The sequence below is a fragment of the Phascolarctos cinereus genome, unplaced genomic scaffold (assembly GCF_003287225.1).
Source record: "Phascolarctos cinereus isolate Bilbo 61053 unplaced genomic scaffold, phaCin_HiC Scaffold_5;HRSCAF=322, whole genome shotgun sequence".
Classification (NCBI taxonomy): Eukaryota; Metazoa; Chordata; class Mammalia; order Diprotodontia; family Phascolarctidae; genus Phascolarctos; species Phascolarctos cinereus.
In genome coordinates this window covers 119,136,268-119,151,955 of record NW_027555958.1, presented here as the reverse complement: position 1 = coordinate 119,151,955, position 15,688 = coordinate 119,136,268, and the positions used below count along the sequence as shown (strand labels likewise).

The 15,688-nt window shown below is 39.2% G+C and overlaps 1 protein-coding gene across 3 annotated transcripts in view; it reads right to left on the bottom strand.

Annotated features, from left to right (window-relative positions):
- Positions 1-15,688, bottom strand: part of MAP7 (microtubule associated protein 7) — a 235,021-nt gene that overhangs the window by 51,720 nt on the left and 167,613 nt on the right. For all 3 annotated transcript variants that reach the window (XM_020987148.2, XM_020987145.2, XM_020987146.2), the window contains 3 exons: positions 6,770-6,933; positions 6,044-6,167; positions 999-1,109 (listed from right to left, as the gene is read on the bottom strand). In XM_020987148.2, coding sequence (XP_020842807.1) covers positions 999-1,109; positions 6,044-6,167; positions 6,770-6,933 — 399 coding nt within the window. The remainder of the gene's footprint in view (positions 1-998; positions 1,110-6,043; positions 6,168-6,769; positions 6,934-15,688) is intronic.

The window sequence follows — 15,688 nt, the reverse complement described above, 5'->3', positions numbered from 1 at the left end:
AATATACAATACAAAAAGTATAGAAATATACATACACACAACTATAGAGCACACATACATTTTATACATATACATGAAGACTATAAACACTGAAATTTTCCGATCAGTTTCATAATGAAATTCTCAAAGTAATCAGCTTGTGATGTTTATTTAAAAGGATTGTTTTCATATTGCACAGTAAGTCAGCTTTAGAATCTTGATATTTCTTATAGCTCAGCTTGTGAAAAGTGAATAGTATATACCTTTAAAAGAAGCAGGATTTTTTTCCCCTCTATGGTATATGCATAGGCAAAATAAAGTTTTGTTTCATAAATAAACTTTAACTGCTAACATCTCATGTACTGTAAATCCTTGGAATGAAAGCAACTCAAAATCTGAATGAAATGCTGCTCATTGGAAGGCCATGACTGGTTGATTTGTCTGGAGGTTTGCAAAGATGAAGACACTCTGGAAATTAAGGCAAATCTCAAGGCTAAATGAATGGACGTTGAAAGCAAGAGCATGGACACATGAAATGCAATAAAGAATATCTGGTTCAATGAGAAATAAACTAGAAAAATGAAATTTACCAACATGAACCACTTGAAGTGAGGCTTGGAAATTCAAAATCAGGCATTCCCATAGTACAGAAGAACAGCCAAATGAGCACATGGCTGGAGCCCAAATAAATGTTCCCAGAAAAGGCCACGTGAATTTTTTGTGGACAAAGTGGGTAGTTTCTGGCGCTGTAAACTCTTTACTAAAAACTTGACAGGGAGCACCGTTTTCACCGTGTGCTAAATGCAATCATTCAGCCAAGTTCTAAAATGAGAAATGTTCTTCTCGGCAAGGAAAACGTTGCTCGGCGCTTATTGCTTTTTTTAGTTTGGAGGTTTTTCTTCCTATTTAAGAAATGTGGGGAAGGAAAACAACTTCAGATGCTTACTGTAGCTGTAAATATGCAAAAGAGCCATTAGGTAACAAAACAGAACACTTGAAAATTTTCCTTTTGACTGTACCTCTATCTGGAGAATTTAGTAATGTTGCCGATGAAGAGGAGAGCCGCTTGCTAATGACTGGATCAACATGTTTCGAAAGATTCATTGTTGAAACTGACCGCCTGTCTGGATCTAAAACAAATGGAGATAATGCTAATTGACAGCCCACATGCAAGACCGAAGCTTCCTAGCTGGCAGATGGAAGGGAAAGCTAGGTCTGGATGGATTCAGCTCTATTGCTAGATCACTTAAAATAGCACAGTTTTCTCAGTGGATGTTTGATGGGTAACTTAAAGGCTGGGCAGGAAATTCCTTTCTTTGGTAGGACAAACAAAGCCACTCTTTGGGGCATCAGTTTCTGTGTCAGTGAAACCAACTGGGATATGAGTAGATTAAACTGAAGGGACCATAGAGCATAAGGATAACACAATGTGCTTATTTCACTCTCCCTGGAGGGTTAGGATGGAGGAAAATCACCCCTTGAGGAGGATTAAAGTATTTAGGATAGCCTCACTGGGAATCATAAAGATGACCACTATTGTGACCCACTGAACCAAAAACAAGTGAGTATTATTCTTCTAGGTAAAGCAAGATAACACATTGCACAAAGGTATAAAAAGAAGCAAAGGTCTGGGATGTGTTTACGTGTGTGCTTGTGTGTAGCAGCTTCTAACAACGAGATAGGTAATTTTCCCAGGACACCAAAGGAAACTAGCAATAGTACATTTGAGTGTCCAAGAGAAGAAACTCTTTCAAGGTGTGGAAGGTTTGTGCCAACACAGCATCCAGTTTCTGAAATAAGACTGCTAAGAACCATCATCACCATCCCATACTGTTGAGAGCAGTCTTACACAGCATGAATGAACTATTTGCCCGCCTCCAAATATGCCTTCCAAGAGAGAGAAAACAGTCAAATAAGTGAAATGAGATCTCTTTGTCTTGATTATCATAACTTATGGCTGGTCCTAGGCAAAACATATTAGAATAATTCCAAAGGGTAACATGCATAGTCAGAAAGGGATAACAGTGATAGAAATGGCAAAATTAATTCTAGCGTGGCATGAGTAGAAAAGGAACTCACTCGTGCTCATGGTTACATGGGTTCCATTATACTGAGGAACACATAAACTTATACTGAGGGATAAATCATAGAATCCTGATACATATTTGCCTATGAGACAAGCATCAATTCTTTTCCTCCATACTGACAATTACAAGGACTCCACACTATTCTTAAAATTTTTTCAGTAGTCTCTTAAAAAAATAACTGAGGTTCTTTTGCCGAGTTTTCAAAAATAATTTGAAAAATATTATAACATTAAAACATAATTTATTATAAATATATAAAAACATGAGATGAAATTATATTATTATAATTAAACTATATGGTTAAAACACATATAAATATATTATAATATATTAGGAATTTTTAAAGAAAAAACCTTTAACTTATAATATTATAATATGTTGGCAAGTTTCTACCTGTCTAGATACCTTATTACAGGGCCATTCCTCCCTGAACACATGAACTACTTTGGACTGTTATTTCCAAGGTTTGAGATAGTTTGGTGTAATGAATGGATAGAGAGTCAGGCAGGAAAGCCTGGGTTTAGGTCTCCCCTCTCATAGACACTGGCTATGTGAGCCTCAGCAAATCACTTAACCTCTTATTGCTCTAGGAAACTCTCTAATGCTATAATTTATAGAAAAGGTTTGTTGATAGAAGAAAATTTGCTCACCTGGGAATTCCCTATATCAATGAAATAACAAGCCCAGTCCATATTCCCATCTCTATTTTCAACAGGTTTTATGAAATAAATATGCTTTCCATAAATATCAGGCATGTATGTATGTCTTCTTCTTCTTCTTCTCCTTCTTCTCTCTCTCTCTCTCTCTTTTTTTTTTTGCTTTTTGGTGAGGCAAACAGGGTTAAGCGACTTGCCCAGGGTCACAAAGCTAGTAAGTGTCAAGTGTCTGATGCCGGATTCGAACTCAGGTCATCCTGATTCCAAGGCCGGAGCTCTATCTACTGCACCACCTAGCTGTCCCTATGTATGTCTTCTGATAGCTATTTTTGTAGGGATAAAAACCTGTGGTTTAGGTTTTCTTAGGAAAACCACTTTGACTCTCAAAAGGGCCACTTCTTTTAAGTATCTTTATACTTATGAAGTATTTTAGAGAACTAATCTTTGGGAATCTGTCTCTAACCATCTGATTGACCCTTTGGTAGAACTTGGTGGCTTTTCCAGGTTACTCTTAAGGCAAGGCCAAAAGAGTTTAAACAGAATGATTTAGGTTAAAAGTAAATCATAACATCTTGGTCATGAGTGGTGAGATGGTGGAACATAACTAAGACTTAGAGAATCTTTCTCCTCTCTCTCTCTTTTTTTTCCCCAAGGAGATTTTAGAAGTGCACTAGGCTATTTCTCTCTCCAGGACAGATTATATTTTAAATCAAACCCTGGGCAGGAACTTTGACCACGTAGCTCTCAACATACAGCCTTCTTGCACGTCATCACCTTGTTGAGGCACTAAATAAATGCTTTTTGAAAATTACAGGAAATATAGGCCTGACTTGCAGCAAGATTCTGTGTCAGAAGCATCCTGGGATTCTATGACTCTTGAAAACTTAGTTAAACTCCAATTTTTTCCTGATTTTTTTTTTTAACAGTAGGTCCGTTGTCTCTGTTCTCTAAGATTGCTGATCAAATTCCCCCAATTCACTGCCCTGGGGGAAAAAAAAAGCAAAATTTTCCAGCAGCCTAAGAGAGCACTGGGCTACATCTCTTGCTTTTAGTGGCAGCAATGATTATAATTTATTAATGCTATGAGTGTGGAAGAAGACAATTAAGTTTAGGTAGCTTTTTCCCCCTTCTATCTCTGGAAATCTATAATGGTATATTTGTGCAGCAAATAAAAAATCCAGATAAAAAATATGTACAAGAGTAAGAAAATCAACAGTGTGTCAATTTTCCTACATGTTATAGAAAACTATTTCTGGCCACTCCAAGAAAGAAATAATTACAACCCTGAGAATATATGACATCCATTATGCCAATACAAGATTAGTGGGCAGGTGTGGTGATGGGGGCAATGGAGGACCCCCCCAAAAGCTTTTATATTGTGATTAACAACTTCGTAAATTGGATTTATGGCCATGTGCTTTTCATAGTCTTTTAATAGACTACCAGGGTTGTTCAGGATCATATATAGACAAGCCCCTGGGGTACAAAACTTTAAAAACAGATAATTTTCTTTTTTTGGCTAGGCATTGGGGTTTAGTGACTTGCCCAGGGTCACACAGCTAGTAAGTTTTTATGTATCTGAGGCCAGATTTGAACTCAGGTCCTCCTGAATCCAGGGCCAGTGCTCTATCCACTGTGCCAGCTAGCTGCCCCCAAAATAGATAATTTTATTGCATGTATTCAAGCAAAAAAAATGGCAGAGGTGATAGTGATCAAAAAGACTTAAATGGGATGCCCTTGAATCTTAACAAACATTATTAATGATTTAAGTCAAAATAATCACTTTATAAAGAACTGGGTATAGGAAATGCAGTTATTGCAAGGGATCCAAGCACCATCAATTTATAATTGGAAAAAGACTTAGAGGCCATCTAGTCCAGCACCCTGATTTTACAGTGGAGGAAATGTGAGGTTAAGTGACTTGTCCACAGCTACACTGAGAGCAAGCAGCCATGCCGGAATCTGAATTCGTGTCACCTGACTCCAAATCGAGTGCTCACTACCTGCTACACCTGTCATTCCAGGGAGGTAGCTAGCTCACCTGGAGAACACCTGGAAAACCAAGGAGGCCACCTTTGTCCTTATATGCCTGTATCACCGAATCACAGATTGAGAGCTGGCTTATCGCCAACTCTTTAAGCCCCCAAGCAATAATGATCACACCTGAGAAGGACTGTGCTATCTACCAGATCTAGAGCTAAGCAGTAGGATATTAAGCATGCATTGGGTCTAAATAACGATGGCTCAGCTAGGGATGAAGTATTCTTAGGTCTGTGGCACTAGCTACAGGACAAGGAGTCAAGAAATACAATGACTGCTGTACCAGATTTTCTAGTACCACCCAAAGGTCTGAAGTGGTGGTCCAGGCCTGCTAAATCGAGAAAGGTGAATGATGTCTCAACAAAACCACCTAGGGACAGAATGTAAAACAATGATGTTTCAAGGTAAATTAAAAAAACAAAACAAAACAGGGTCATTCGTATCACACAAATGAAAAACAAAGGGAAAAAAATATTAACACACCATGTGAAATAAAGGTATGTTGAATTTACAGTACAATGATATTAAAGACTCGCTAAAATGACCATGTAAAGGTTTATTTCTTTTTCGATCCCTGAGACTAATTCCCACACACAATGAGAATTACATTAAAAAAAAAATCAAGAAGGAAATACCTCCAATATTTACTGTGCACTCTTTGTAACTTCAGAAGCAATTTCATTTCCTGGCCTGGTCATTAGTGCTATACATTCTTAAGCCAGCACAAAGAGACTCAGACAAATAAAATAACTTTGGTCAGAAAAGGAAATCTTTTAAAATGCTTGGTGTTTTTACAAAAAAAATGCAAATTTAATTCATTTATTGTTACTGAAACATATATGGCAATTGATTTGCTTAAAGTGTTATCAAGTTGAAATCCATACCTTACTTTATACACTGTGCATGGTGTACTACAGCCCAAATTTTTGTTACCCTTGAGATCAGCAGCCTCCCTGACACCTGAAAGGCTGCACCATACTACATTCATCACACGTCCCCTTCAAACAGCAGACATAGCCAAAAAAAAATTTTTTTTTTCAACTAGATCAATAGCAGGATGAAGGGATTCACTCTTTCATGAGTCTCTTATTCCTCAACGTTTTTCCTTACTTGGGGGAACTTAGCTCTCTTTGCAAAAACTGAGGTACAGATTCAAAAGGAAGGGGAAAAAAATCAACATTTCCCTCTTGGGATTGCTTCCTATCTGATAAGATCCAAGGTACATTCTTAGCCTCTGGAAGAAAAGGAATAGATTTTGGAGCCCTTCTCTACCCTTTTTACCTGTATTGTGAATGCTGGTGCTGGTACTGCCATGGAGGGATCCCCCCCAGGACCACCTGTTTTGTTTCTGTTTTGGCTTCTGGCTCCTCTCAATTGTGCGCCGGACAACAGCCTCATGACGTTCCTTAAATGTGAAAGAGGATTCAGTGGTTAGTTTGACCAAGTCCAATTCGGATGCTTGGGCCTTTTTCCACTAGTAAGCCAATGGAGTCACACAGTCAACACACCCTAACTAAAATCATTTTAGCTCAGGGTTCTTCAACTGGGGGGGGGGCACAAATTGTTTGCTTTTTTGATACAGTATTTCACCATAATTGATTTCCTTGGTAAACCTATGTATTATATTTGATGTCTTTTAAAATGTTATGCTCAGAAGGGGTCCATGGGTCTTACCAGACTGCCAAAGGAATTAATGATATAAAAGATGTTAAGAATAACTGATTTAGATGGACCAATTCATCCTGCCTCTTTGGGACCTCTTCAGTATTTCAACACAAATAACTCTAGATTGCAAACTTACTTTTTAGAAAATTAGGCTGTAAGCAGAAATTTCCTTGATGAGGCAAACAGCCCCTTCTCCCAAATCAAGCCGGCAATATATAAAACAGATCATCACTGTGAAACGATTTCACTTTGCATACCAATATTTTCTTGAAAATGCATATGTTATAATTTTGTTGCATCTGAGGTCAAACGATGTAATAAACACCAGCTGGAGCCTCTCACCTTATCCTCTTCTAGTCTCTGCCTTCGCTTCTCCTCGACAGCAGCCCGTCGCCGCTCCTCTTTTAACCTCTGCTCTTCTAATTTCTTCTTGCGCTCTTCTAAGTGCTTTTCATAATGTTGCCGAGCTCTCTCTTCTCGTTCTAACCACACGGTTTCTCTTGCAGCTTCAGGGAAAGAAAGGGAGGAGAAGGGAGGATCAGATGGAGGCTGCCTGGAGAGGTTTAGAATTGAGAACCATGTGGGCTACTTGTCTCTGGGGATGCAAGTTGAACAACCATGCAACCAGACACAAACTTCTCTCTAGCACAGAGTACCATGACTGCCCCCAACCTACCCTGCATCTCACCCACAGTCAGCTTTTACCAATTACACTGCTTTGTAGTTGATTATTTTTAATTATACTTCAATACTCCAGTATTACTTGAAATCTCATCAATGTAGTAGGGTACTCCTTCAAAGACACATAGATACCCACCCTCACTTTCCTATCCAGTGCATCTTTCTTCCTCATGTCCTCCTGTATTAAAATAGTAAGCATATTTCACATGCTCTAATGTTTTTATTATTCCTTTCAAATTAATAATGTTTTTATAAACTACAAAGGATGATGGTGAGGACTAGCAATAAATCTGAGAGCATTCTCATACTAGCCTCCATGCACAGATAAAGAGCTGTGTGACCCTGGGCAAAATCACTTAACTTGTGTTTTATCTCAGTTTCCTCATCTGTAAAATGGGGATAATAATAGCACCTACCTCCTAGGGTTGTTCTAAGGATCAAATAAGATAATAATTGTAAACACTTAGCACAGTGCCTGGCACATAACAAGTACGACATAAATGTTAGCTAACATTATTGTTACTAGTAATGCACAGCTAAAACCCACCATGGCCTTGTGCTATCTTAACACCTCCTACCTATAAATGGATGTATGGTTATTTTATAATGTTTTGCAATGAATTTGCATGCACCCCCTGGTATCAGTCCTCACATCCCTTTATTATAGCCACAAAAATACTTTTGCTGTTTACGTCCATTAAAAAAATCTATCTTGATTTTTCAAAATGTTATCTCTCCCAGATGATAAGCTTTGCCTTCCTCTTTGAATTCTTCAGTAAAAAAAAAACAAAAAACAATTAGCATATATAAGTAGTTAAAGGGATTTGAAGGGATTTTTTGGGCAAGGCAATTAACAAGCAGAGTATCTACCATGTATGCATCACACTCCATGCTAGGTGATATTGGTCAAATATGAAAATGTAGTGAACACAGTACCTATTCTCAGGAAACTTATAATCTACTTGAGAAGACAAAACATAAAACGTACAATCAAGTTAGGAAGACAAAACATAAAAAAGAAATAACAACACAGTAAGACCATCCATGTAAAGGTAAATGGTATGATGAACAACAAATAATTGCAATAAAATATTATTCAATGAAGGGGCAGCTAGTTGGCATAGTGGATAGAGTGAATAGAGAAGACTCATCTTCCTGAGTTCAAATCCAGCCTCAGATAACTTACTAGTTGTATGGCCCTGGGCAAGTCACTTAAACCTGTTTGCTTCAGTTCCTCATCTGTAAAATGATCTGGAGAAGGAAATGCAAACTGCTCCAGTATGTCTGCCAAGAAAACCCCAAATGGGGTCACAAAGAGTTGGACACGACTGAAAAATGACTAAACAACAAAACTGTTCAATGAATGAATGAATATTTCAGTTTCTGGGTGATATTTTCTTTGCATTTTGTTTGCATCTCCTTTGCCTCCACTTTGAGGAAAAAAAGTCTTGAACATTTTATTTGAATCTGAGGCCTCTTTTAACATCTATATCTATATGTGTGTGTGTGTGTGTATACACACACACACACACGTTATATTTTTCCGTGAGATAAACTGTTCGCATTGACTAACAACAAAAGTTTCTTTGAAAAATACGAAGAACATTTTTTTTTCTCAGGCCTTCTAGCAGGCAAATTACCATATAGTCTCTCTTCCCCCTATCCTCACTCTTCTGATAATCCCATCTTGGGTCAGTAGTGAGAACAGCAGCTGTTCCCGGGGGGGGGGTATTTTGTGGGGTCATTGCTAGCCATATGGTCCTCAAATTTTTGGGCTTGTTCCCAGATTCTCCTCTTCTCCTCAGTGATACAACAGGTGGAGAAAAGGATATGCAAATCACCCCAAGCAAGCTCAAATTATAGGGACATGTCCCTAAACCCCTCAGTAAACTTAGTGGGATCTTCTGAGTATCACCCCAGTTTCTCTTTGACCTGAATGAGGTCTGAAATGGAGAACAGAACATGCACTCTGATTGTCCCATTAAGGGAGACAGGAACTTCCCCTAGGGGAAAAAGCCCTAAAGGCACTGTGGGAACTGGGGCTAGGGAAGGAGATAGGAAGTCCCACTTCTTGTGAGTGAGGGACTGGGGAATGCTGGCTGAACTGGACTGCACTGCAAAGCCAGGGGATCCGGCTGGCAAGGGGAAAAAATCAGCTGGCACTGGAGGAGGGGGAGGGGTCAGGGAAGGAGATACCACTGAGACTGGGGCCTAGGTAGTCCTTGCCTCAGGGTAAAGGGCCTGGGGAGGAGGTACCCAGGCAAGGCCCTTACCTAAAACTCGATTAGAGGTCACCTCCAGAGGAGAGGCCTGGGGAGGAAATGCAGGGTAGGATAAGTTGAAGGTGAACAAGGCAGGATATGAAGGGAGGTGGGCTAGAGGAAAAGGGAAGGTAAATCAAGGGAAGGAGAGGGGGGCATGGGAAATAAGGAGGGCCAAGGGAGAATGAGGTGGAGATAGGAGGTGGTGTTAATAGAAGATGGGAAGAGGGGGGGTGCTCTACCACTGGGGGCCATAAGAGGGTCATCCAAAAAGTCTAGTTGATCTCAATTCCCCATTTGTGGGGTGGCTTTAGCTACGAGCATCCTACAATCTTTTCTCAGAATGGGGTCACAAGAAAGTTCGACAAAAGTCATTACATAGGGAACCTCCACCCATTTTCCTTTTCTGCTACAATATCTTTCTAACTCTGAGAGAGTATGTTGCTGTAATGTCCCTAAAACGGGCCATACCTCATAATTTTTCAGGTGATACCGAGGCCAAACAGTGTTGCAAAATAACACCAACCTTTTCTTTTTAAGTTCTTTATAGAAACTAAATATTGCCCAATTTTGTAAAAGACAACCCAAAGGTGAATCTTTGGGAATTGAAGAGGATTGACCCTTTGCAGGTATTGGGGCTGGAAGTCCCTCCCTCCTTAAAGGAAGATTTGGGAATAAGCCTTGGGGAACAAACAAAAAAACCCCCAAAGCCCAAAGAAGTACCTTAAGTTTTCCCAAGTCCTTAGTGCTGAGAGAACTGAAAAGATTGGGGCTATGCTTCCAGTTAGGGAGTTGGTCCATGATCAAACAGAATCACTGGACCAAGAGCCTGAGAGCATCAAGCTGAGTTCAAGACAGCCTTGTAGCTGTGTGACCTAATGGGACCTGAGAGGTCAGGCTCAGAGAAACACTTCCAAGCCAAGCCTTGCTAGGTGCTTGGAAATCCCCTCCCAACCACAAAGCGAGAAAGGAATTAAGGGGAGGTGGAGGCTTATGTACCTTGTAGTCTTGGCTGGAGAAGAATTTGGGATTTGGCTGTTATACCTGGTCAGGTTTAGGGGTGCTGGGACCCCCAGATCACAATACATGGGTCCTGCCCAAAAGAATTTGACCCAACCCTTCTTTCAGCCAAAGACAAATTTTATTAAAGATCCACTATATTTGTGAGACTCTTGAGGAATCTGAACACCTGTGAGCTGTTGGCTAGATTGTAAGAATCTGAGCAGTGCCTTTTTTTTCCTCTTTTTCTGAGAGGCAATTGGAATTGAGTGACTTGGCCACAGTCACACATCTAGTGAGTATCATGTGTCTGACGCTGGATTTGAACTCAGGTCCTCCTAACTCCTGGGCTGGTGCTCTATCCACTGTGCCACCTAGCTGCCCTCAAGAATACCTTTTCATATTAAATTCAAATATTACCTCTTAAGACAAAGTTACAGCCCCCTTCTCAAAAATCCTTAGTATGAAAGACATTCAATGTTTGCAATTATTAAATATGGTTTTGATCATTGAGTTTGGGGGAGAAAATGTATTCTACTGAAAAATATTTGAATTAACTGTGATCCACTGGAAAGGAAACAAGGTCATAATGAAGATCAACCTAGGCACTCAGATATTATTCTGATGTAGTGGTATGTGCCCAGCACTGGGAGAGCTTCTTTCTAGTCTAGATCCTGCTGCCTCTTAGTTATGGAAAATTAGATAAGTACCCTAAGTCAAGTCACCCACATAACTGCACAAGCACCAGGTGGCAGAGGCCTGGTTTGACAGCAATTCATGTGAAAAGGCCTCTTGGATGCTTAAGCAGGTTCCAAGGCTCAACACGAGTCAGTAGTGTGCTACATATGGCGGCCAAAAGAACCAAGGTGATCTTAGACTGTGTTTAAAAAGGGAGAGTGTTTAGAACAAGGGAGATAATAGTCATGCTGTTCTCTGCCCTGGTTAGACCACATTTGGAATATCATGTTAAGTTCTGAGCATTGAATTTTACTAAGGACATTGAGAAACTAGGGTATATCCAGGATGGAGAGGTTACTAAAATATAAAACTATAAGAAGAACAGTTGAGTGAACACATTTTATCTTGGAGAAGATAAAATTCAACAAGCATTTATTGAGCAGGGTGGTATGGAGTCAGAAAGACCCGGGTTCAAATCCTACCTCAGATATTTCTCAGATGTATGATCCTGGGCAAGTCGCTAAACGTCTCTGAGCCTCAGTTCCCTCATCTATGAAAAGAGTTGGATTCTGTCTCCAAGGTCTCTTCCTGCTCTAAATCTATGATCGTAGGGAAACAAAGTGAACCAGTCTTTGACCGAAAGGAGCTCATATTTTACTGGGGTAGTGGGGTGGGGATGGAAAGAATATAGCATTTGTTATTGTTTGGTTGTGACTCTTTGTGACCCCATTTGGGGTTTTCTTGGCAAAGATACTGGAGTGGTTTGCCATTTCCTTCTCCAGTTCATTTGACAGATGAGAAAACTGAGGCAAACAGGGTTGAGTGACTTTCCCAGGGTCACACAGCTAGTAAGTTTGAACTCAAGTCCTCCTGACTCCAAGGCTGGCATTCTATCTGCTGTGCCACCTATGCTTATTTATATTCTTTTCTTATATTACTCTCCTATTATAGTATAAGATCCTTAAGGACTTAAGTATCTCATTTATCCATCTTTGAAACCTCCTCCCTCCAGCACTGTTCAGGCACAGCAGGCATTTGACAAATATCTGTTAAATCCCAATGACTAAATAATCTCTGCTTATTCTACCTCTAAGATCTTATGATCTCAGTTTTATTTACTGCAGAGGACAGCATATATTTTCTAAAAAGAGATTAAACCTAAGGGCTTTAAAAAAAACATTTTAGTTACAACCTTAAGCTATAGGCTTCATCAATTATGATTCCACCAACACAAAAATAACTTAATTTGGATAAGCCAATGGCTAAGAAAGTATTTAGATTTTAAAGCAATATTAAATGATTATTCATTCCTTTTTCTTCACTTCATTCGGTACAATGACATTTCTACCCTTCAAGCATTACTTTCTCCTTGTATAAAAAAATCAGTAAGGTCACAGGCAGCTCATTTATGATTTAAAGCACAAAAGGCAGATGTTCCACATTTAATTGGGAGGCGGAGCCTCCTGAAAACTAGATGTGAAAGTCAAGTCAATGAGCCTTTAAATAACTAATACAGTGCAGTGTATGTTAAAATAACAGACTATATGGTATAGGCCGCAAGGAATTCAAGTAAGGAATTTCACTGTGGGCTCTGGCAATTTGGGAAGATTTTGAGTTGATGCTTGAGCTTGGCCTTAATGAGAATACAAGATTTGGATTTGATTTCCCCATTAGGAATGCTTTACAGGCAGGGAATATTATAAATGACAGCATAAAGGTAGAGATGGTGGGATCCTCGGGAAGACTACATTTTGGGCAGTGTTCATTTTGGAATATGAGGAAAAAAAGATGATGAGATTGTAAGACAGAATAGGTCAAGTGGGCATGATTCTGCACAGACTAAGTGCTCCTTAAATGCTCACTGAACTGAACTGGAGTTGACAGTGAGGTGTCCACATAGTGACATCTGTAGTTGTAAATATGTAGATCAACTCTTCTGGCAGTAATTACGTAAGAGATGATGGGTGGGAGGTAGGGGCATGAATTGGCAGAGGCTCAGCCTAGGAGGGCATCCACAGTTAAGAATGGGAAAAGGAACTGAAGTTGGCGAAAGAGACAGTGAAGGGGCAAATGCAGGAGAAGAATCAGAAAATGACACTCCTGATTATCTTTGGAGGAGAGGTTTTAAAGTATCAAATATAGTCAGGCAGTCAAGGAGGTTCTATCCTATACAACACTGTTTGAGGTTTAGCCTTGGGGAGTGTCTATGCTGAAATCAGAAACAAACAAATGAAAAACTCCCCATCTCCTTTATTAAGGATGGTAGGCCTGGTTTTGTGCGACAAATTGAAGGATAAGGCAGAAAGAATAGGTCATATGAGATGGGTTTAAGGTAAATGCATTACGGCATACCTCAGGGGCTGAGCTCAGGAAAGGTTATTAATAGGACCTTTCTATTTGCAAACGAGTACAAACATACTAGGCCACTGAAAGCAAAGCAATTAGGCTTTTGTTCCATGATCTGCCTGTGCTTTCTTCTAATATTGCTAGTCCAAACCCTCTAACAACTAAACACTGGTCATCAGCTTCACTGAGAATAAATAAAATTTATCTTTTATTTTGCTTCCTAGGGTTTCATAAATATCTTACCGTGTTCTAAACGGACATTAAAAAACCCAACAGTGGTTAGTATGACCGGTGATTTATGGTTATAGAACTGATCCCAGCCCAACCCGGTGACACTAAGTGGCAATCCTTGTAGTCTGGTTCCACTGATCGCAGTTACCACCAAGAAAAAAACAATTTATGGACAACTGGCCAGATGAACCTCCTGATGTTTTTTTCTTGCCGAAGTCATTAAAGGTCACCTTTTATGTGTTTTGGCCTCTGCTTAAATCAGATAGGAATCTCACGTGATTTCAGATATACTTGCCCTTTAAAAAATAGTTAAGGATCTTATAAAGAGTTTTTAACCTGAGGCTTAAGATTGCAGGGAGAGAGTGAGGGGGTAGGGGGAATGAACTTAGATGGGAAAAAAAATTACATCTTCATTTTAATATATGTGGTTTCCTTGTCAATCCTGTATATATTTTTGTGTCTTTAAAAACATTATTCTCAGATGGGGTTCACAGGTTTCACCAGACTACTAACTGAATCCATGACACATAGAAAAAGAGTAAGAATTCCTGCTAAAAGTGATGAAGGAAGAAACTGGAGGATAAAGATCATGGTATATTTGTTCAATTAGAATAAAGATGACAGAAGGAAGTGATGACCTTGTTTTCTCAAATTCTACAATGAAAAACCAAGGAACAAAAATTCTCTGGTCCAACTGCTGTTCAAAGGTGTTTGACCTACTTTCTTAACATACACTGCTAATCAAACTGATTAGCTGACCTTTATTCAAATCAACCTTTTTAAACTGTAATAGTTAACGTATATAACCCAGACAACTGAATCCTCTCCTTGAAACACATGGAAAATAGAAAATTTGTTTACAAAAACCATTACCATAACACACATAGCATATGCATTCATTATTATGAAATGAACAAAAGCAAACAAATTATTACTCATTAGAATAAAATGGTTAAATAAATCAATAAAATTTTAAAAAAGAATAAAATGGTTAACCTCAATAATTCAAAGAAGGGTGTAATAGCTCATCTGGTTTTAAAAACCAAAAGAAAAAAGTAACATCCAATTACAACGAAAACATATATGGTATACTAGCTCACGACAAAAACTAAACTTGCTTCCATGGCATAATACTATAATGTGGGAAATGTCTTGAATTGTTGAAAGAGCTGAAGAATACTTTGGGGCTCTTACAAAATGATTTTTTCCATTCTTCATTATGTCAGACTCCCATACCCAATGACGGGTATACTGAATGGACTTGTGATTTCGTGGCATTTTCAGATAAGGAGACTCCATAAATACAAAGGTATAAATGGAGGTGCATTTTCTGCAACCTAGTCTTAGAGAATTGCCCAGAGGACTTTAATTTGGCTTTTCCTTTAGTGGATACAAATCTGCCTGGTAATTTCCAAAAGTCATGGAATAGCATAAGGTCTGTACTACTTGGATCAGACTATTATACTCCTTGGATTATACTACTTGGATGGATTTGAATTTTGGAGTGAAAATGGTTCTAGGGCTAACCTAATGATGTTAATGTATTAATGATGAGGACCATTATAGCTTGTACAGTACAACACAGCAACTAATCAGATCCAACTGCTCAGTCAGAGCCTCTCCCCTTCCCAAGTAAGCTTGGCTTTCTCTCCCCAACTCTGCCACTTAGCTCTGGTTTGTTTCCTAAGCAAATTCCTGAGCCATACTACAGCAGCAGCAGCAGCCCAGGGTGAAATTCATAAGAGGAAGGATCCCAACTTAGGGCTGGGAGAGAGAAGTAGAAAGTAGAAATAGTCCCATCTCTAACTAGGCAGCTTAAACCTCTCTCACCAGGAGCAAGAGGAAATAGCTCTCAGAAACAGGCAGGTTAATAACAGTGCAGGAAACCCACATACAGACAATCAAGAGCTTACTGCTTCTTTACTTTCAACAATTCACTGAGTTTTGTGCTTACAAAACTCTCTTGGGTAAAAGAAATGTCCAGTTGAGGTCACAATGGAAATGGGATAGAATGGGGTTAGAGCATAAACTGCTGCTCCCTGGTGACACAAAACAAAATATGATG